We start from the raw sequence: 21,201 nt of genomic DNA on the forward strand, positions 1-21,201 counted from the left end.
TGATGAAAATACTGTTCAACCTTCTGCAAAGCCCCTCGTGCTGAGCAACAAATCCCCTTTGCACTTTCTATGAGCTCCTCTTTGCTGGGGTCACCACGTGAGACAAAAATGCCTCGATTCATTTTAGCAGGGTCCAAAGCCCAGTTGGAAATCCCAATGAAGCCAACCTTCTTGTGAGGAAGAGGGACATCATCTATGCAGCCATCTTCCAAAAGCGGATGTAAAGTCTTCAAGGGCATTTTGGGAGAATCTTCTGCCAGCCCAATCTCATCCAAAACCACCACAGAGGCATACTCATCCAGGTTCTTCCCATCCTGGAATCGAGCACAGTGCTTGAAAGTGCCTATGATTCCCTCTGGAGTGGAGAGGGGACTGCACTGAAAAGACACCAAGTGGATCTGCTTCAGGTCCTTGAACAGATCTGAATGAGCAGCTTGGCCCTGCATAGCATCAGCCACAATGGTTTTTGCGAGGGACTTGGAGCTCCCAGGCTTCCCAACAAGAAAAAGAGGGATCTTCAGCTCAATGCAGATGACCATCATAAAGACGTTTTCCTTTAAGGCCAAGTTTCTTGCTATGGTGTCTCGGAGGTACACACCACTCAGGAATAAGTCCTGCATCAGGGTGATTTCTTCCAAAATCTTTTTCTGAGTATCATAAGGCTTTGGAAGGACCTGGCTGATAGCATTCCTATATGCCTCCTTCCTTTCCAAGGACGCATGATAGCAAACTCCAACTGCCAGCACTAAGGACCAGATAACGGTGTTTCTCTCAGTGCTCTTCGGAGCTCTCATTTCCGCAAGGTACTTCTCCAGCTCTTTCAGCAGTAATTTACTGTGCTTGTGAAACCACTTGAAAACTTCCATGCAGCGCTCCACATCCCGCAGGCTGACGAAGCTACATTCATCATCCCTCTGCCTCATGTATTGCTGAGAAGCAAAAAGCACTTCTGTAATTACCTCTGCTTCAGAGTCGCTCATCGGGATGCATTCAGTAACTCTCTGTACAATCTGTTGTATGTACATTTTTTCAGTTAAGTCATTCAGCTGCCCAAAATCCCACACTAATGGGATCATGCTAGGTGGGAGTGCATGGACCCGGTACACAAGCTGTCTCAGTGGAATAGATCCAAGCTTATCCTTTGTCTCATCTGCTTTGACACGGTAGCCCAACCCAGCTAATTCCAAGCGCTGAATCATCTTTGGTGTGTGCTTACGGTAAGGGTTGCAGGCTGCTATGATCTGCAAGCCAGAGCAAGAGACCAAAGGCTTCCCTTCTACTGTGCGGTCACACAGAACTTCCTTGATGCTGCTCACAGCCTCTGTTGTGTTGGCTTCATCGAAAAAAAGGACCGTGTCCAACCCATGCTGTTTCTTATTGGCTACAGCAAGGGCTTCTGCTTCTTTAATCCTGGCATAAATCATCTCTGCAGTAGTACCTCCATGAACTTTTACAAGCTTCATGTTCTCTACCTCTACGTAGCTTCTGCGTAACTGGCACAGAAACTTGACAAGCCTTGTTTTCCCACAGCCTGTTTCTCCCATGATGACAACTGGGATGTTGCATCTGAATCGCATCTCAATAGCCAAGATTTTTAGCACGTTGTCTGTTGTGAGTTCATATGTCTCATCAGGGTCTGTTACCCAGGGGATTCCCAAAACCATGCAAAGCCTCTCTAGCTTCTCATGACGGGGCAAGGTATCAAATGGAATATCAAAGGGAACTCTTTGGAGTAACAAACCATTATACAACTGCGAAGTCATGACATTTCTCTTGATAATTTTGCCATTCAAAGGATTAATTGCATCAACGCCTTTACTGCCGTCGGGCTGAAAGTGGAAGCCAATGAAAGTCATGGACACGCGATCTTCATTGAAAAACAAATACGGATGAGGCTCTGACTCCCACTTCTTCCGAATGCGGAAAGGAAGAAGATCATCTTCTGCAACGTTCTCCAGGTTGGAGGATTGCCTTCCTGAACTTTGATCAGAAATGTGTAGGGAGGGTGTTGCGAAATCTCTTGCCATCAAAATCATGAAGGCAACAACAAAGCTTTTGAAACCTTGCAGCGTGTCCTGGACAAAGTCAGGGTTGCAAAATACAGAAGCCTCACAGTCTCTCAACTGAATGTTGAGAAACCATGCGAAGTTCCGGATTTCTGACCAGGAGGGATCCATGATCCCGCAGTGCAGGAGGAACTGTTGCAAGCATTCTGCAGGGCTCCCTTCCACAGAGTGTGCTTCATAACAGAACGTGTCCAAATTGCACCCACTGTCAAATCTTTTCAGATACTGGAAAGGTCTTTGGAAAGCCTCACTACAAAATTCCTCCTCATCCATTCCTGGGTCTGAAACATCCCTGGACCGGTTCCCAAGTGTCTCTATTTCTAGCACCTCCTTCGGAGACTTGCATGTTATTTTAGGGAACACATCAAGGAAATTATACTTCTGGCTCAATGGTATCTGGAGTAGAAGAAGAAAAAATGTCATCACAAATCTGTAGCCTTAATCTTCACTTGTTTTAATCTGCTCTTGCAGTACTCTTGCCTAAGATCACAGACTTAACTGAATAACAGCAGCTAGCCTATATAACCATGACACTTTTTTCCCATGTTTTTGATGATGCACTTGAAGCGTATCACAACAATTAAACCTATTTCTCAGAGTCCCCCTCCTGTAGTGTTAGTGCTTTATTGCCCCCAACCCCTTCTCAGTGCTACCTCAAGGAAAAACAAAATTAAACCCAAGAAACTTGTTATTTATCCCTCTCACTTCTACATTCTTTTCTTATAAACATTTTAGTACTTTCAGACATGCAAACTAACATGAGGAAGATTAGATTTTGCATTTTTATCTTTCCTATAAATATTAGTGGGGCCAGCAAAGCTTGGACTAACAGGCCTTCAAAAATGAATAACCCCCCAAAAAAAAACCACAACAGGTATAATTTACTGTTGGGTTTTAATGCCACTTTGTACAACACCAGACACCACTTCACAATGGAGATGCACAGTATACCCTGATACAAACAGGGAATCCCTATGCTATGTTTACTGTTATTCTCTCTACAACTCATTTCCAACTATATACAAACATTTGTGCAAAGTGACTGAGAAATTCAAAAGAGATCAAGTATTGCTGTGTACATACACATCTTGCTCCTTCCTTTGGCAGTGGTGACACCTCAAGGATTTCAATGATATACAAATGGCACTTCTGTCGTAGCCACATATTGCCATTAATATCTGTCAGATACTGCAAAACCAACAGCTTGAATAGAAATTCTGGAACTCCACTTTGTACCTATTATTAGAAAAAGACAGTCATTTCCTTTTTATTTACTCACGATGACTTCACAGAATCACAGAACAGTTGAGGCTGGAAAGGAAGTCTGGAGATCACCTTGTCCAACCCCACTGCTCAAAGCAGACTCAGCTAGAGCAGGTTGTCCAAGAAGATATTCAGTCAGGTTTTGAGTATCTCCAAAGACTGGAGATTCTATAACTTCTCTGGACAACCTGTTCTATTGTTCAGCCAACTGGGCAGTAAAAAGAGTTCTTTAGGTTACATCCTTACACAATAATTAGAAAACATGTCCTATGAAATGGCTTACTAAGGAACAAAAGCCTTAAAGAAAACTTCTGCAAGGACCCACACACGACTTCTAGTCGAGTCACCTGTGGAAAGGATGTACTTACTGAAGAGGTGATATCAAAATGGAATATCATGGGTTCTGTCTGTTGTTGCCTCTTCAGAAAAGGCAGAAGATATTTTAGCACTTTATCTTCATCCACTGCTGGTTCAATCAGTCTGATGGTTTTCAGAAGTTCTGTGCAGTCAGGCTGCTGTGTTTGCAGTCTCTCATGTAGCCGCCTCACATAGAGGGATTTCCCTGTCATCATAAAAGCACCAAAAGAATTAAACCAATAATATCAAATACTTCATACTACAGCCATCATAGAAGGAAGCCAAATGCTTAAGCGCCAGTCTTGTTAGAACAGCAGCAAATTGCAGCCTGAAATCAAAGCCGTCGCTGTTATTGGCTACCGAAGGCTGTCATTATTCACATGGATTTGTTTCACTTGGACTACCTGAGAAAGGTTTTACTTTTCACTTTTCTATTATGTGACTGTTTCCAAAGTCAAAATGGTTAAAGAATTGTTTGCATTCAAAGAGAAAAGCACCCTCAAATTTCCTTTCTTATCTCGTAGGAATTAATTTTGCCAGTGTTAAGGCAATGCCAACAGCTTGGGTTTGTTGTTTGCCAACTCCACATCTGCTGTTCCCCAGATTAATGCAGGGAATGCAAAGATCATTTGATGTCCACTGGCTACAGCTGTGGTGTTCTGCATCCCATCACACCCTTTATGCCGTAGGTAGCACAGGAACTGGCTATGATAGGACCATTCTTCAAATACTTCCTCATTATGGACATATCTGGGTAAAGCACTGGATGTCTTCCAGTCTTTCAGAAGCCCCAAAACCATCCTCATCAGGTTACAAACCTCTCAGCAGTATGAAAGCTTTCAGCAGTATGAAAGATTTGTAAAACAAAAAAAAAAGATAGGTTTATAGCTTTCCAGACTGAAACCATGGCAGCAGTCATCCACAAGTGATAGCCAAGACCTGCCCTGGATTTATGAGGTTTGACAAAGGATCCAATTTGTTAACAAAACTACTTTGCATTTTCTCTCTAATCCCTTGAAAATAACGTATCACACTTTCACTTTTGGGCCTGATCTTTTTCATCATAGGTGGTGCTGTACTAAAGCCCAAGAAAGGCTGCTGTAAGGAAAAAGCAAGGTCTGATAATGCTCCTATACATCTACGAAGCACTTCTAGCGTACACAAAGTTTATACAAGACAGAGGCACAGCTGGACAGCTGAAACCCTAACTGGAGCACCAGTCACTAACAGGCGTCATCAGCGAAGGAACACAGCAAGAACGCAGCTGACACACAGCAACTCTTTCCCAGCATTTTTTCAGTGATTTGCAACTGAGAAACTCCTATGCCAGAGATAGCATTTTTGTGTTTAGTAGCCCTTGATGAATGTTTCTCTCATGACTATCTAGCATGTGTAAAGCTTTGTGTTCCAAAACATCATGCAAGTTCCACAAATTAACTACGCATTGTTTGAAGAACCACGTCTTGTTTGCTTTTCTGCCTGCCAAGTAGTTTCACTTAATGCCCTCTAGCTTTTTACATTAAGACACAGCCAGCAATCAATCACGCTCTGTAAGAGAAAAACAGACAGGCTTACAACTCTTGTGCCATCTCACGCACATTTTCCTGCAGGAATATTTTAACCTCAGGAGGTCAGATTCATCTTATCCAGTAATCTAGTTTATGTTAATGATGTAAATCAGTAGAAAGAGGTGTCAGATTAGCAAGATAAACCATCCCTAGAGATGCCCATCAACTCACTCCAGCCTGAAGTCTGAATCATTCTTTTTAACTACATACTTATGAATTAAGCAGAAAACCAGGCAAGACGAATCCCACTCTGGTTTTCAATACTCAGCAGAGCCTGCTTTGCATGCGACATCTTACCTACACCAGCTCTTTTAGAGGATACAATCCCAACACACATGTTGTCCTTGAACACAGAAGCAGCTGAGTTTGAAGGCTGAGCGACTCTGTAGTGGTGCTGAAGGTATCGCTGGATTTCAGTTAGCGACCTCTGGGGTATCATGTGCACTTTGTACTGGCTGAAGACAGACGGGATGTAGCTGTGCTCCCTCTCGCAGTTGCACAGAATGATGAGGCGATAGCTGCTGTTGAACCGCTGCAGGTGCTGGAACAGCGCCTCTGCTCTGCAGCTGACATCGTAACTAAGCTCATCTGCATACAGCATGGTATAAATTTTCTCTACTCCACTGCAGTGAATAAGGCACCTCCTGAGGAAGAGCCCCACTTGCTCAGCAGTGGTCTGAGGAGTGCACAGAAGAACTTCATCAAAAGTGGGAAGGGGCTGGTTGGGGCTGTTCATGTAAATAGCCAGAGCAGAAGTGAGCACCTCAGAGCGAGGGCACGTGATGAGGTTGGGCTGACCGACATGCAGGAGATCCTGGGGGAAATCTCTGGTGACATGTTCTCTCTCCCAGCTGGCCAGGCTTTTCAGCCACCTACCAAGGGTATCGACATCCAGGCAGTTTGGAAGGAAGGAGCCCATGTTGCTCATGTAGCACTCCCAGATGCGCTCCAGACGGGTGGTCAGGTCCCTCTCTCCATCCAGCAGCACAGGTAAGTCGGAAACAACCTTGCCTGAGCTGGGGGGTACCTGGCTGCTGGAGGCTCTAAGGACATCCTCCATGGTGCAGTTATGTTTAGGAATGAAAGCATCATCAGGGCATTCTGGCTGGGCTCTCCCCGTCCCAGTTCTGTGCTCAAATAGACCAGCTGCTCAGCAGTGTAGTAGTTCAAGTAGAAGTGTTGTAATCGCTTTTCACACATGAAGCTTTTCCACCTCTCCAGGAAGCTCTCCATTGTTTTGCAGAGGCCTGGGAGCACAGCTGCCATCTCTCCTTGCCCTTCTAGCACTGGGATCAGTCCCAAAGAGAAGTCTATAAAAACACACGACTCCTTTTTTGGTGAGCAATACACTTGGGCAAGCCAGGAGCGGAAGAGCATGTTCCCAGCTGAATAAAGGTCTATAAAGGCCTGTGCAAGTCTTTGGACATTGGAAAAGGTCTGTGTGAGAACAGAGAAGGAAAAAAAAAAATAAGCTGATATCACCAAGACAAGTCCCAATCACAAAACCAGAGGGAATGCTTTCAGTCACAAAGGCTTTGGTCCCAAGCCAGGTGCATCAGGCCCTGCAGAGTAACAAAAGGCTCCCTGGGAGGTTTTAATAGCAGTATCCCAAAAAAATCCTGTAAGGAATCCCCAGGTTTCTACACAAGCACAGCAACTGTGCCAGCCAGGAGCACTCCCCATGTGGCCGGAGGATGAGGGTACCAGGCCCCTACCCAGTCTCCAGCTTAGCTCCGTTCTAACAGGGAAACAAAAAGGTAGGGATATCTGTCTTCTACCGTCCATCCCCAGCAACTCAGCTGTAAACCAGTCTTAAAAGCTGATATTCAAGCAAAATGCAACCCCAGCATCAACACCAGTAAGCCATTGGGTTTGAAATCTGACCTCAGAGAACTTTTCCACCTCCAGGCCTTGCTCTCCCTTTGCTGACATGAGCATCAGTTTGTTCTGCAGTTCACGAAGCTCTGCCAGAGAATATTTCCATGATGGCTTGTTATCCTCAGAGCTCTCGGGGACGATGAGATGCAGGACGTTGTCTAAGGAAACCTGCCAGAGAGTAAGTCATCAGTGCTGATGCACGGTGAGGTTCCACTCCCAAGGTAGAACTGTGCCTGGCAAGGAGAGCGCTTAAGAGACAGACTCCAAGAAGGGACTACACAAAGCTACAGCACATTTTTGACAGTCGCTGACACACCAGCAGCGTTACCTGCAGGAGATAATTGTCAGGAAACAGCAGTCTGATAGGAGAACAGTTCAAGTGGAGAGAAAGCCAAGTAGCCTCACCTTTTGGCCATCAGACGGTGCTCTGAGAACGTACACCCCTCTGCAGTTGATGGTGGCTGCCAGTGACAGCGATGAGAGCTCCACAGACCCATGGCTCTCTTTCACCGTTTTCAACCACTCTAGGTGTTGAGCTGAAGCACGCTGTGGAGAGAGAAGACATGGCACTGCCCTTATCTCTCTGACTTTGTGTTTCTTTCCAAAATTAGATTGGTGTTCAGGACAAACAGTTTCAGCTGGCATTAGAGAGTTTCAGGATGGGGAAGAAAGAAAGGAATGACTACTGGCCACAGCCTGAGCCTTCAGCACAGGCTACTGTGCTTCAAAGCCTCTTGCTGTAGAAAGATGTCCTGCTGCAAAGAATAAGATTGAGTTCCCAGTCATTTGTCTTCCATCTTTCTTCTGCATCATTAAACTATTTGGAAGAGCAAAGCTACACCATGTCACATCTGAAAGCCTCAGCAGTGAGTTGCTGATGCGAATTTTCATACCACAAAAACAAAACATTTCTCTTCCAATAACAAGAGCTGCTGTGATACCCCCACACAATTGGAATCTGCCCTGTGCAGTCAATCTTCCATCCACTGTTGGAAGGCAGCAACAAGAGGTTGCAGAGACGACCTGTTTCAGCAGAACTCACCAGTTTTTTGGGAAGACTCTCATCAGTGTCCAGGGCTCGCCACAGCTTTCTCAAGCAGTGCATGAAGTCCTCAAACCCTGACTCTTGCCTCAGCTCATAGAGCAGGGAAGAGTAGCCATGTACAGCATCATGGAAACAAGCCACACGATCCACATCCATGTCATTCTCCCCAGCAGAGATAGAAGCCAAGTCTACAAATACTTTCAGCTCATTTATATCTTAAATGAGATAAATGCATGAATAAACAATGAATGAGGCAGTATTAATGCAATTCCACATCACCCCCTTCTACAGAAGATGCATAAAAAATGCCATTGAACAAGATCCCCAGTGCAACTTCTGTCTACCCATACCACCACCAACTTTCCTGAGGAATTCATCTACATTAACGGCATCCTTGGCCCTGGCTTTTCTCTGCACTGCCGTGAACAGCACAGGCTCACAGCCTGGATGGAAGCCATTCACAGGGTGCGTGTCTGTGTGCATGTAAGAAAGCTGAGCTGACATACACAGAACTAATCTTACTGCTGCTATCCTGCTAAACGGATGGCCTCTGTTCTCTTCAAAGACCGACCTGAACTGAGTAGTGGCAGCAGTTACAACCCTTCAGACCACGTCCAGCTTCCAGGCAGGGTAGCTACTGTGTGCAGCACAAGACTACAGTGGCACATTTAAAGGGGATACTTTATAGCGTGTTCCATGCTGAAACCCATAAGAAATGCTAGCAACTGTAATACCAGAAGCTGTGAACGCATAAAGCAGACGGGTCGGGAACATGGCATTCCTCCGGCCCCCAAAAAACTCAGCATCCCTTCTGGTACCATCTGCCCAATTCTCAGGTGAGCAGCACTCACCTTTCAGTGCTTCTCTGACCCAGCAGACAAACTCCTTCTGCTTGGCCAGCTCCCCCAGGCACCCACGACGGTTCACAGTGATCCCCTCCAGCAGTTTCTTGGCATGCATAAGCTCAGGGCTGATGGAGTCCAGCTTTTGTGTCTTGTATGATTCAAGCTTTTCTGTCTACAAAGCAAACAATACAAACATTCAGTCTGGAAATGAGAAATACAGCCTGTCTTGCAAGGGAAAGAAAAGCCCTCTGCGAAGCCACACCTCAAACGCCAGAGGAATACACCTTCTCTCTTAAGAAAGATTACACACAAACACTTTGTTTGAACACTTAGTTTTATCTCAAATAAGCATTTTGGGGCAGGGAACGGCTCTTGACAGGCTGGGATAGACTTTAGAAGGGTCGGGTCTACCAAGCTTTCCAGTCAACACCCTAACAGTACAGAACTGAAGAAGTGGATACTTACTATGTACAACAAGTTTTCCAGGATGCTGAAGTCACCAGAGAGGTTTAAATTCTCTTTGACATGGGCAATAATCTTTGCAGCATCTAAAGTTAGATGCATTTCATGGTATTGCTGGATCTGCTGAAATCGCTGATCAACCCAGTCTCTCTCTTCTCCAGGTCTAAGTTTACATATGATCCTTAGCTCAGTTTTGATAATTTCGGAATGATTTCTGAATTCTTGAAAAATTGTATCAACTGCAGACAGAGTAAGACTTCCAGATCTGAGATCTTCATACAACCTTTTGTAACTCATAAAACAAGGGGAGATTAGATGACTGAAAACATTATCAAGGTCCAATACAGGAACAACCTCCTCCTCCTCCAAAACATTCTCCTCTCTCATGTTCTTGGCAGCTTCCTCCCAAAACTTCTGGAAGATCAGGCTATCTTTAAAAGAGTGCATTTCCTGGGCAAATTGTTTCAGCTCTTGGCTCAGACTGTAGTATGTCTCTATAGGTCTTTTTCCCACATTCACAACTTTATTTAGTTTCTTCAAGTGAAGATCTTCTGAGTGTTGAAGCTCCACCTCACCTACATTCACTTTAAAACAGAGAGACAGGTCACATCAGAGGTCAAATGTCTAGTCTGTGGTCCAATTTACTTCATCTAATCAGCTGTGTTGCAAAATTTGACACGTGTAGGGTCATGTGGATCCCTACAAATACCATTTGATTCATTAGTACTCACTCATTGCCTCCAAACCCTCCAGATTTCCCCCCACTCCCATCCTTACTATAGTTTAGAACAAAACCTGTTTATAAAGTCAGTAGTTTTCAAAGAAAATTGCATTTTCTGGAGTTTCCAATTTAAAATTGCTCCCCCAAAACACTACCTTTCACAGATGCCTGCACCTTCCTGCACATATTCAGAAAGGTTCCTATTGCTTTTTTCTGTCTTCTGATGAATGTTACTTCTTCTCGACTCCTCTGCAGGACTTCTTTCAGTTCTCTCTGGAGTAGTTCTTTGTCCCCATGTGACAACTGGTTGTGCTCTGAAAGAAAACCCATCTGTAGTCAGTCACAAGGCAGATACTTCCCACCTCCTGCATCCATAACTCAGGTTTAGATTAGCACAGTCACAAACAGCAAAATGCAGACAACGTAACTTCGAGCTGCAAGCTCCACACAAAGGACATTGACAAGGACAGAACTGTTAATTGATGAGGCATCTAATTAGTATTACTAATCAATGAAGTAGATTTAACAGAGTAAGCCATCAATCACTACAATGATGCCATAAGCCAACAAGGCTCTTACTTAGCTCCCAAATACAGATGAACTGTTTCTCATGCTGCAAAATCTCTTCCAGATGTTTCACAAGGATACTCCCTTCCTGGATGCCATCGGTGACACTCATGAACAAAGAATCTGCTGTGGCCATTACGTTTTTTGCTTCATCTGTAAGTTGTCCTAGGAGCTTTGTGTTTCTTCCTGTTCAATAAACGAAGCGTGTAGAACCTAGATCAGTCTGGCTTCACAAGAACTAGGCAGAAGCAATAATTATTCAACGTCATAAAACAGAGTCTTTCCATTTCCCACTAGAATCCCTACCCAAAAGTGTAGGAACTTATCACACCATCCTCCAATCCTTCACGTTTTCCTGAACAGAAATCACCAGGATCCTAGGACAGCAGTTCAGACACCTTCCCATGGAGAGGCCATACCCAGAACTCTTGGAGAAAACACAAGCCATTTCAACCCACTCACATGACAAACACTTGCATTTTTATGTAGCAATGACCTGTTAGAACTTTGGAGGGTAAGAAGTTATGTTCTACAAATCCACGATCTACAGGTTCAGTACAAATTCTGAAGAGGCTGCAGTGAATTAGCACAGGAGGAATACTGGCTCCCTCTCCTTAGCCTTTCCCCTCCATCAACAGGCTGAATACTCTGAGTTTTGTTCCATTCCTCACCTCAATAGCAGAAAAATTTTATGTATTCCTTTCCTGCTCAGCAAAGGGACGATTGCAAGTGGCAAGGCAGAGAATTTTTCACAGACTCCTGTACATATTAACAACACACACAGGCATACATACAGACATACCATTAAATCTGAAGATATGCTTGATGCCAGGCCATGTAAGCATGTGGTGCAAAGTCTCATCAGTATAATCCTTGGACTGCTCACTCTTTCTCGGCCATGATTTCACAATAATAGTTGATATAAGCTGGCCAAATTGGTCCATGTTGTAGGCAGGTATCATATCAAGAAGATCGCTCTGAGTCTGCACAATACATACATGACAGAAGGGAAGAATGCATCAGTGTTTTGGATTACACTGGGTCAATCTCAGAAACAGGCACTGATGTCAAGAGTCACAATTCCAGCACTGAGGCATGTTCCAAAGTCACCATACAACATGTGACACAAAAGCCACAATGTGATAAGCATTACAAGTATTTTTCATGGGCCCTGTCTAAACAGATCTCGATTTCTTGTCAATACTTTTTTGTTAATTTAACAAACTAAAAAAATTCACAGCAATTCAAGTAGTAATCAGAGGCTGAATGTGCAACTCTTCTTCCATAACAATGTACACCCCTATACAGGATTTCTGCAAAATGAGATTAGACTTTTCCTTTCCCACTTTGAGGGAAAATACAATACCTGGCAAGCTGCAGTTACGGCCTCTATGGCACAATTTTCGAAACACCAACCAATGGAACTGTTAAGACCTTGAATTTGGCGATACTGACAGCAGTAAGCTAAGATTTGGTTAACTGGAGGCTCCTACAGGGTAAAAGAGAAGAGATTTCTTATCAGCCTAAAATTTCCAAAATGTTTTCTGAAAGCATGCAAGAGTGCTATTAAGACAATAAAAGTACTAAGCCAAAAATTTAACTCCCCTAGTGGAGCCAAGCATTGTCCCTGCACCACTTACCAAGAACTGGAAGAATAATGAAGCACAAATAAGTGCTGGAAAAATTTTGGAGTGTTTCCCTCTAAAATGTAGAATTACTAAATAAGTATCTCTCCTATCCAAGTTGCCTCCAAGAATTACTTTCTGATTACCCTAGGAAAACCAACAGCTTAAAGAATTTTGCAGCTGATGTAGAAAGCAGATGAGGAGATAAATAGGCTGATGTTGGAAGGGACCTACACAGTTTGTGTGTTGGGGAGCCCAGACAACAATTTCTACACAATGAATGAGAAGAGACATGCACAAACTCTGCTTCTGTAAATCCCTGGGTGCTTACTTTGCACCCACTGTTCCTTAAAACTAAAGAGGTGGTAATTGCTCAAAGTATGCAATTTCCTTTAAAGCACCAGGATGTCAGTCACTGCTAGAAACAGAGAAGCACTGCAGCCAGGCTAACAGGCCACTGGAGTCTGACACCAAGAATACAGCGCTGTTACAGTTTCATGTCTAATTTCGAGCCTCCAGAACATGGTTTATAACAGCAGTGCCAATTTTTATGACCACAGTGCTTTCATGTGCCCATTCATGCTCAAGACATTATTCTAGAAGCACAGCAGAAGACTCTCCATTCCCTCTGATCTTGGCCCAAAGGCATGCACTGATTTCCCACAGCTCCCCATACCGCCTGAATTCTTCTTTCCAAATCTGCAAGTAAAGTCCTCTTCCACCTCTCAGTGAACTGTTCATCTGGAAAGCTGATATTCACAAATTCATTCCAGGCCTGCAGGTGAGAAGCAAACAAACCCAAAACACTAAGTGTCAAGATTTAAAACCAAAATAAGGAAGAACACTGCTGTGTTGAGGAGAGACCCCATGCTCCTCTAATAATCTGCAGCCCTTTCAAATGTTTCCATCCAAAAGAGAAAGAGCACTCCCAGAGCTGCAAAATATGTTTTTTAAACAGCTCCAATATGTCCCTGATACTAAAGCAGACGTGCATAAACCACTTCCACCTCGATGCTGGGAACTGCCCAAGGGAGGTCTTGCAGCACCAGACTGAGGCAGGCTGTAAGGAGCTGCTCTGTGCTTGCGTGCTGAAGGCCTGACGGGCAGCCTGTAACACATACAGGGTGAGCACGACAGTATCTCCAGCTAAACACCTAGATCGCAGCTCATCATCCCAGCGCTGCCTTTTAGAGCAGCGAAGAACCAGCGGAAATAAGATGAGATGCAAAGCACCAATTACAGCCTTTTGCTTTTCAGCCCAAGTGTTTAAAACAATGCAGCATCTCAGCTCATGGCCTGCACTGCCTCTCTCCACCTCATTCCTTACCAAGCCACAGCAGCTACGGTCTCCAGCAAAGAACCATTAGACTCAAACTATATACAGTTAAGGTACAGTAAAACACATTTTTATTCTGATTATTAGAAGATGACAAACCTCAGGTTCCTTACAAAAAGAGAATGTCACATGCTCTATGAGTTCTGTCAGTAACTTCCGGCTTAAAGCATTTCTGAACCAGGCTCGAGTATGTCTTAGAGTTTCATTGAATACTTCTACCACTGGAGCTTCCTGTATGGTGTCATCTCTCACAACCTGATGCACACAGGTGGAAAAATAAAGATCAGTTCAAGCAGGACAGCAGCATACAACTGATTTAAAATAAGTATTTCTAAAAGACAAGGCCTAAATGCATTAGACACCCAAATGCGCTGGGCACAAAGCAGCCCAGCAACAGAGCCCTATCAATACCTGAATAAAAGCACAAAGAGGCTGGAAAAATGCAAAGCTTACAAACAGCCTTTGCTTAAGAATTTTCTTTCCAGGAAACAAAGACAAAATATAATGGAAAAAGCAGACAGAACAGAGCCCATGACAGTAAAACTAAGCATTTGACCTTGCTTTCAACAGTAAGATTCAAAATAATTAAGTGATTTCAAAAGTTTTTGGACATACCACGTTTTTAGCTAATTCAGAGTATTAAGCTTCCCAACATGAGAACAATCTAAAAATCAGTCTGTTGTACCATTTTTGTCATATTTCTAGATACCCCACTCATGTCAACCCATGAATAGTTGCTCAGTACTCACTGCTGTGGGCTGCAGTCTGGCAACCTTTGAAATCATCATGGCTGTAGTGGCAGGAATCTTGAACTCCAACACCAGCTTTGTGTGCTTGCAGACACTCTCATGTAGCTTGAGGCAGAGGGTCAAGCAGGACTGCCAAGAGCGAGCTTCCAGAGCTCTGAAGAACAGCAACAGAGAGGGAGAATTTCTTTTTTGTTCAAAGGAAAAAAATAGAGCAATTTTAATACAGGGTGGCAACCGACCATCGTTCTCCCAGATGGATTTTTAAAAAATGTTTCTATCTGACAGAGGTACGGAAATATAGGATCCTTTTATTCATACAAATTTCAACACACATTCAAGCTACAAGCATAACCCCACATAACAGGCATGATATAAATAAAAATAAAAAGGAGACAGCTCTCACAACAGTGTACTTCAGTTACCTCGCCTGTTTGTCCTCCAAGGTACACAGCAGTGTCTTAACAAGACTCTCAACTACCTAAGAACAGAAAGTAAAATATTACTGTGGAATTAATTTTGTGTACTGGTTTCTCATTAATTGAAAAAGATACCATGAAAGAGGGAATTCAATGCTCTTCCATGCCTTCTTCAATGCTTTTATACAAATAAAATTGCAGAAGTGCTTTACTGGATGTTAGAGTCAACATATAGGATGCCATTATTTGTCCAAACAACAGCCACACTTGTTACAATTTAGGGTTTTAAAATTATTTCTATTAATTGCAATGAGCAATTCCTACTGTCTTCACACAAATACAAGTGTTTTCACAACAGGCACAAAAGTATCTCAAACCAGCAGCACCTTGCCCAAACCCTCAAGAACTGTGCAAAAAAAAGTTTCAGGCAGCCATCTGAGAATCTGAGGATTAAAATATTTGCTATAAGTGACAAAGAGCAAACCCAGATAAGCAGGCCCTTCTCTCATCTATTCCAGTAAAACTTTTTGCTACAGACATACCCTCACATCTCCCCCCTTAGGAGTCTCTTACTTCAGAGCAACTGTTTTTGCTTTTAGCCAAATTAAGCTTTTTGTGCTCTAACTTGTTACCAACCACATTTCCTTCAGTGACAGGCAGTTCTGCTAAAAGACACTACTGCCCTATTTCAGCCTTTATCCCTTAGCTGGGTAAAGCTGCCAGAAGACAAACCTTCCTGTTCGAAGAGCCAGTGTTCTCTAATCTGTAGGAAACACCTTGAAGGGAAACTAAAAAATCACAGGAGAAATCTTCTATGAATTCAGCCAGGCTTTCCATGGGCAGCACACAGATCCAGGACTTGACCAGAGTCCTGTCAAACTCCATTAAGTATTTCTTTTCTTTCATTAGTCGCAGTATGTCCATCCTGAATGGAAGGCAAAACAACATCTTCAAGTTAAAGGTACAAAAGGGCTTACTGAGCCCAGAGAAAGGCTCTTAGTCTGACTTGAGTACTTCTCTCATTTACAGCTGAAGATGGGTAAAAGACTCCGACACCCAGTAATCACAGAAGCAGTATCAAACTACAAAGCAGAAATGTTCAAGGAAAGTAAATTCCAAGTCCTGCTCATATTCTGTACCATGCATATTATAAACTGCTTTAACTCACAGCAGGCATAACCAATCAGGCGAGCAGTTCCACAGCTTGCAGAATTAAGAATCGTGTCTGAAAAGTAATACACTGCACAGCTTCACTGTACACCATAATCTGTGAGCAACCAATACAGTCTGTGTTCAAATACCCCAACTACGCACCATCAACACGTTACGTTTGGGTTTTTTTGGTTGGTTGGTTGTTTTTTTGTTTGCTTTTTTGAAAAAGAAAAATAAGAGATGAAGTAAGGCAACCACCACCAGTTACAACGTCAAGGCACTGGACATAACCAGTGATTCTGGAAAACTTACCTATGATGCTTCCTTGTTTCAACAAATGGAATTCCTTCCAGCCCTGCCCAGTTTTCTTCTTCTATTGGGAAGTAGTCAAGCTGCGCAGAAGCAGTAAGTAAATGCAGAACAGGAAGAATCCACACCCAGTGGTCTACTTCTTTATCAATGCATCTCTGATACAAGTGTATCAGTTGAGGCTTCAAACTAGAAAAATACCAAAACAAAATAGTAAAAGAATAGCTTCTTACAGGACTGAAGAATGCCCTTGCGTGATGAGAAAAAAAAAAAAGAGCTACACCTCCATCTTGCTATGTACCCTCAAGTTACTTCTTGTAATTATTTTAGTTCAATCTTATCTTCCTTGAAAGTATATTCAGTAAAGGTTTAAGACTCAAAGCTGTACTCTTACCTGATTCTCCCTGCTAAAAACCCTACTAATCAAGTGCTAAGAAGTGCCAATAATTTACAGTTTTCACGTGAGCCCCCCCAAGTTGAGTCAGGGAATGTGTGAAGCAAATATACAGAGGTATAAATATATACAGGCATTTTAGAGACAGTTCTCAATCAGTTTGACAGTTCTTGGAGTTTGTAAGGTTGAATAGCAAAGAAGCAGCTAGAAACTACTTGACAGAAAGCAATAAAAATAAGATTTTATAAATAAAGAAAAACCAATAGCTTGGATTCAACCTACTACTCAAGAGGCAACAGGGAAAAGCTGCAATAAGGGAAATACCATTTGGACAGAAGGAAAACCTTTTTCACATCAAGAAAGGTATGTGACTGTAAGAGGGCCCCTGAGAAGTTGTGCCATCTTCATCCCTGGATTTTTTCAGAACTTGACTGCAACCTTGCCTGGATGCTAGCCCTACTTTGAGCAGGAAGTTGAACAGGCCTCTGTGGAAATCCCTTCAAACCTGAATTTTTCTGTAATTCTCTGAAACTAGAAAGCTGGATCTCTTACTGCTTTTTCATAGCATGCTGTGCTTGCTACCTACCACACTGCAGTAAAAACAGCCCAGTTAGTTACTGGACCAGCAGCATACATACCTTCCAAGTCTTACAAAAGCCACTTTGATCTGATGAATTTCATCCTGTATGGCTTTTTCTGACTTCTTCTCCAAGCATAAGAGGCTACACAGGGCAGCCAGATCCTCTTTCGTTGTTGGTAGATTGAACAACTCAACTACTTCGAGAAGGATGAGCCCTAGAGCTAGTTTACTTTTTATTGCTATACCCTTCTGCGATGCTTCTGCACCTTCCGGAAAAAGGAAAGGACGAGCTATTTCCCTAATATATCGTAGCAGCAAATCGTTCACCTAAGACAAAGAAGGGAAGAAACAAAGCAACCACAGCATTAGTTCCCCAATAAGTCTTTTTCTCTTGAAGCTATCATCTTCTGTCACAGCTAGGACACTCAATAGCCCCACATATAATACGACACCGTGGTGGCAACAGGATCGAAGCACATACAGCACAAACCACCACTAGAATGTCAGGCGTGGTACCCCAGTTCCTGTGATGTTCCATGCCCATCCCTGTGCTACTGGGTCCCACTGCTCCAGTACTGCCGCACCCAGCACAGCAGAGCTGGGGAGGGTCAAGGGAGCGGGGTAGGTCTCAGAAAGGGGACCGCTGCGCCAGGCAGTCTTACACCCAAGACTGCCCTTACAGCCACCGCATGCCACAGCCTCGATCAGCAAGCAGACCGGTTTCCCAGGGGACTTGGGCTTAGGTTGGGAGTCAGTAAAAGAGAGATTTCACAACACTGTGATGTTTGGTGATACCATACTACTAAAAATCACCCTTCACAGGCAGTCACGTGAAATTCATCAGTTCAGCTGAGCTTGGGCAGCCAGGATGTACTGCTAGGACAGTATGCCATCTTGTGGCCTCTCCCGAGTAACCAGAAGGAATCAGGCTCCAGAAAGATAGAAATAAGCAGCCATGACAGTGGTGTGAAGCTCCAAAAGCAAAGATGTGATATTTCCGCCACATTTCATAACTATGACAGGTAAGAGACTTAGAATTTAGGACTCCGGAGGGTCCTGTCTACATCAGTTCTTAGAATTGGACCAGTAGAAGCTTGAAGCTCATCTCAAAAAAAAAAAAAAGAAAAAAAGGCTGGTTTAGAGTTGAAGATGAATGTAGGGAAGTCAGCAGAGTGACTCGTAGCAAAACAAAAGGGCCAGACATAAGAAATTAACATTCATACAAAATCCACTCATTAAGAAGTCACCAGGTCATATTTCTGCTTCTCACCAATCTGAGATATTCAGAACTGCAACTGCAAAAGTTAACAGAAAGCTCCCAAGGTAGATAGTGGCAGACACCATGAAAGGATCCCTGCTGGTTCTGTCACATGAACTTTTTGATTGGAAAAGCAAAAATCAATCCCAACAAGATCAACAGCAAATATAAAGCTCTGTAACCGACCTTCTCTTTTCTAGCATCTGTTAAAAGTAAACAGATTACCTGCTGTTCTCCAAAGTCTAATTCATCCCATGCCAATTTCTTGCCACTATACACACATGGTTCCTTTGTAACCCAGTGAAATTGTTTCAGCTGAGAGAAGAAGTTCATCAGGTTGATGGGGCTCCAGGTTCCAAGAATGCTGAAGATATTTTCTAACATAATATTTGCAGCTATTATCTTCCCATTCACAATATCTTTTTTTTTATCTTGAAATGGAAGATGATTCTTGATGATTTGAGGAATCGAAGGCTTTGCACAGACAATGTCATCATACTGGTGCCATTCTGGAATGAACAGAGATGAGAACACAAAAAAACAATAATTTGAGAAGCAAACACACATTTGCACATGCCTTTGTTCTTTCAGCTGTACACAGAAATACCCCACTGACACACTAAGTTTCCAACTTGAGACAGTGCTGTCTAATAACGTTATTCCATATGAAGTTAGAAATCATACCACTAAAAGACCAGAGAAAATAACAACTTGCAGATCCAGTCAAAAAAGCTCACCTCCATTGCTGATCAACGTGCTGTTTATGCATAAGCAGCGATTCACAAAATTATTTGGTACTGGATCCTTGTAAATAAATTCATATTGTCCACAGGAAACCCAGTATTTGTAAGGAATGCATTTATTCATACTTTCCTTCGCAAGAGCTACACAGCCCTCAATGAGGTATCCATGTTCTCCTAGTTGCCTAAATAACACAAAACACAGCAAAGGAGGCAAAGGACAAGATATCAGCTGGTCAACATACTTCCTCTCCATGCATCACTCAACTTTTAATAGGAATAGTGATTATTCTTTCATAATTGAGAATTTTGGAATACTTATCACCACTATAAAAACACTTGGTATCAATATCCACCCCATGGACGAACAGCTGTAGTCTTAAGTATTAAAGGAAGTACCATGTTGCTTCCTGCTCTCCAAAGCTAAAACACTCCTGTATCTGTGTGACCCAGAGTACTCACTTGGTGCAGTTCAGCTCACAGATGTTGTCCTTCCAGTCTGCATAGTCAGGAATGCCCTGAGCCTTAATGAACACTTTATGGGTCTCAGGGTTTAGCTTGAAGTCTTTAGACAATACTGCATGGAAATACACTGTAATACGCTCACTTTGGTCCACAGAACTACAGAAAATAAATAGAATGTAGAAAGAATTACTCTATTACGTTAATAGCACAAATCTTTATAGATGACATAATATTTCTGAGCTGCTAGCTTACTGGAAGCAAGAGTAACGAGCTCTGTTACCAGGTCACTAAAACTGATGCTACATAGCAGACCTAATGTAAAACCTATTGCCAAAAGAAAAAGGGAGTTCCTAAAGCATGAAATGCTCCAGTCGCATCTGGCTGGGTCACTGCATTAGTAAGCCAACAGAAATACCTCACCCAGCAGATTCACCTGAAATGACAATGATTTATCCCTCTTCCAGCTCACACCCACCATGCAAAACAAGTTACACTAATCATAACAGCTCTTCCCATCAACAATCCAAAAAACAAATTTAAAACAATGTGTGAAGCACAGTCCTGGTTGCTCATAAAAGAAAAAGATTGCCTTTATTTCTACTTTTTATTTTATTCAGCAGATACCTCAAAAAAAGCTCAAGTGCCAAGTGTACCACTTTAACCAATGCATGACCTGTGCTGCAACTCCTGACTAAACAGTGTGACTCCTTTGCATGAGAAGTCGTTTATCTCAGTTGTAAGTCCAATTGTATTTCCACAGACCCACGATACACGCACACCTCAGTACTTCATTCCCCTGCCTCAGTCTGGTGTCCTCTGCCCTACCTCACACCAAATCCTGCAAGTGGAGAACGCTGGGGAGGCAGCAGTGGTATTCTCACCTTTCTTTACTCTTATCCACAGGCTTCTGGTTCCTCTGTTGATTTCCATCCTTGCAACTGTTTGTTACAGCTGAAGCACCATTCTTTCTACCAGTCTCAGGTCCTTTGGTCTGTTTTGTCTTCTCAGTTGCTTCATGAGCTTTCTCATTTTGGGTCTTCTTTTTCTCCTTCATGTCTTCCTTCTGTGTTAGGATGACAAACAATATCAAATGAAACAGAAGACCCTGGAAGTACAACACCTGCAGAAATGCCCAGCACCTCTTCAGACAGCAGGGGATACCCAGAAGTCACAGCCTATCAGCTAGTTTTGTACTTCTGGAAACACTAATCTCTCACTGAGGCAAATACAGTAAGGAGAAGCTACCGGTTATGGGAAATAGTGCATGGACTGCAAAAGGAATTAAATCCACACACATATGCAAAAAGTCAGGCCAGTAAGCCACAGGTCCCCAAAGAATGGAGCAGAAAGAAAATAAAAGATAATCAACAGCAATTTACAGCTTGACAGGTCTGTCCACAACTAG

At 43.0% G+C, this 21,201-nt stretch overlaps 1 protein-coding gene across 1 annotated transcript in view; it reads right to left on the reverse strand.

Moving 5' to 3' along the window:
• RNF213 (ring finger protein 213) overlaps positions 1 to 21,201 on the reverse strand; it is a 52,764-nt gene that overhangs the window by 26,918 nt on the left and 4,645 nt on the right. The window contains 25 exon segments of the mRNA XM_040530550.1: positions 2 to 2,462; positions 3,150 to 3,302; positions 3,698 to 3,891; positions 5,552 to 6,331; positions 6,334 to 6,691; positions 7,139 to 7,300; positions 7,538 to 7,678; positions 8,175 to 8,392; positions 9,029 to 9,194; positions 9,488 to 10,068; positions 10,361 to 10,519; positions 10,785 to 10,958; positions 11,575 to 11,755; positions 12,139 to 12,261; positions 13,074 to 13,172; positions 13,833 to 13,988; positions 14,483 to 14,636; positions 14,905 to 14,960; positions 15,631 to 15,823; positions 16,363 to 16,548; positions 17,392 to 17,660; positions 18,817 to 19,100; positions 19,329 to 19,516; positions 19,794 to 19,952; positions 20,678 to 20,859. Of these exon segments, the coding sequence (XP_040386484.1) occupies positions 2 to 2,462; positions 3,150 to 3,302; positions 3,698 to 3,891; positions 5,552 to 6,331; positions 6,334 to 6,691; positions 7,139 to 7,300; positions 7,538 to 7,678; positions 8,175 to 8,392; positions 9,029 to 9,194; positions 9,488 to 10,068; positions 10,361 to 10,519; positions 10,785 to 10,958; positions 11,575 to 11,755; positions 12,139 to 12,261; positions 13,074 to 13,172; positions 13,833 to 13,988; positions 14,483 to 14,636; positions 14,905 to 14,960; positions 15,631 to 15,823; positions 16,363 to 16,548; positions 17,392 to 17,660; positions 18,817 to 19,100; positions 19,329 to 19,516; positions 19,794 to 19,952; positions 20,678 to 20,859 (7,777 nt within the window).

This window comes from Cygnus olor, chromosome 18, assembly GCF_009769625.2.
Source record: "Cygnus olor isolate bCygOlo1 chromosome 18, bCygOlo1.pri.v2, whole genome shotgun sequence".
NCBI classification, from domain to species: Eukaryota; Metazoa; Chordata; class Aves; order Anseriformes; family Anatidae; genus Cygnus; species Cygnus olor.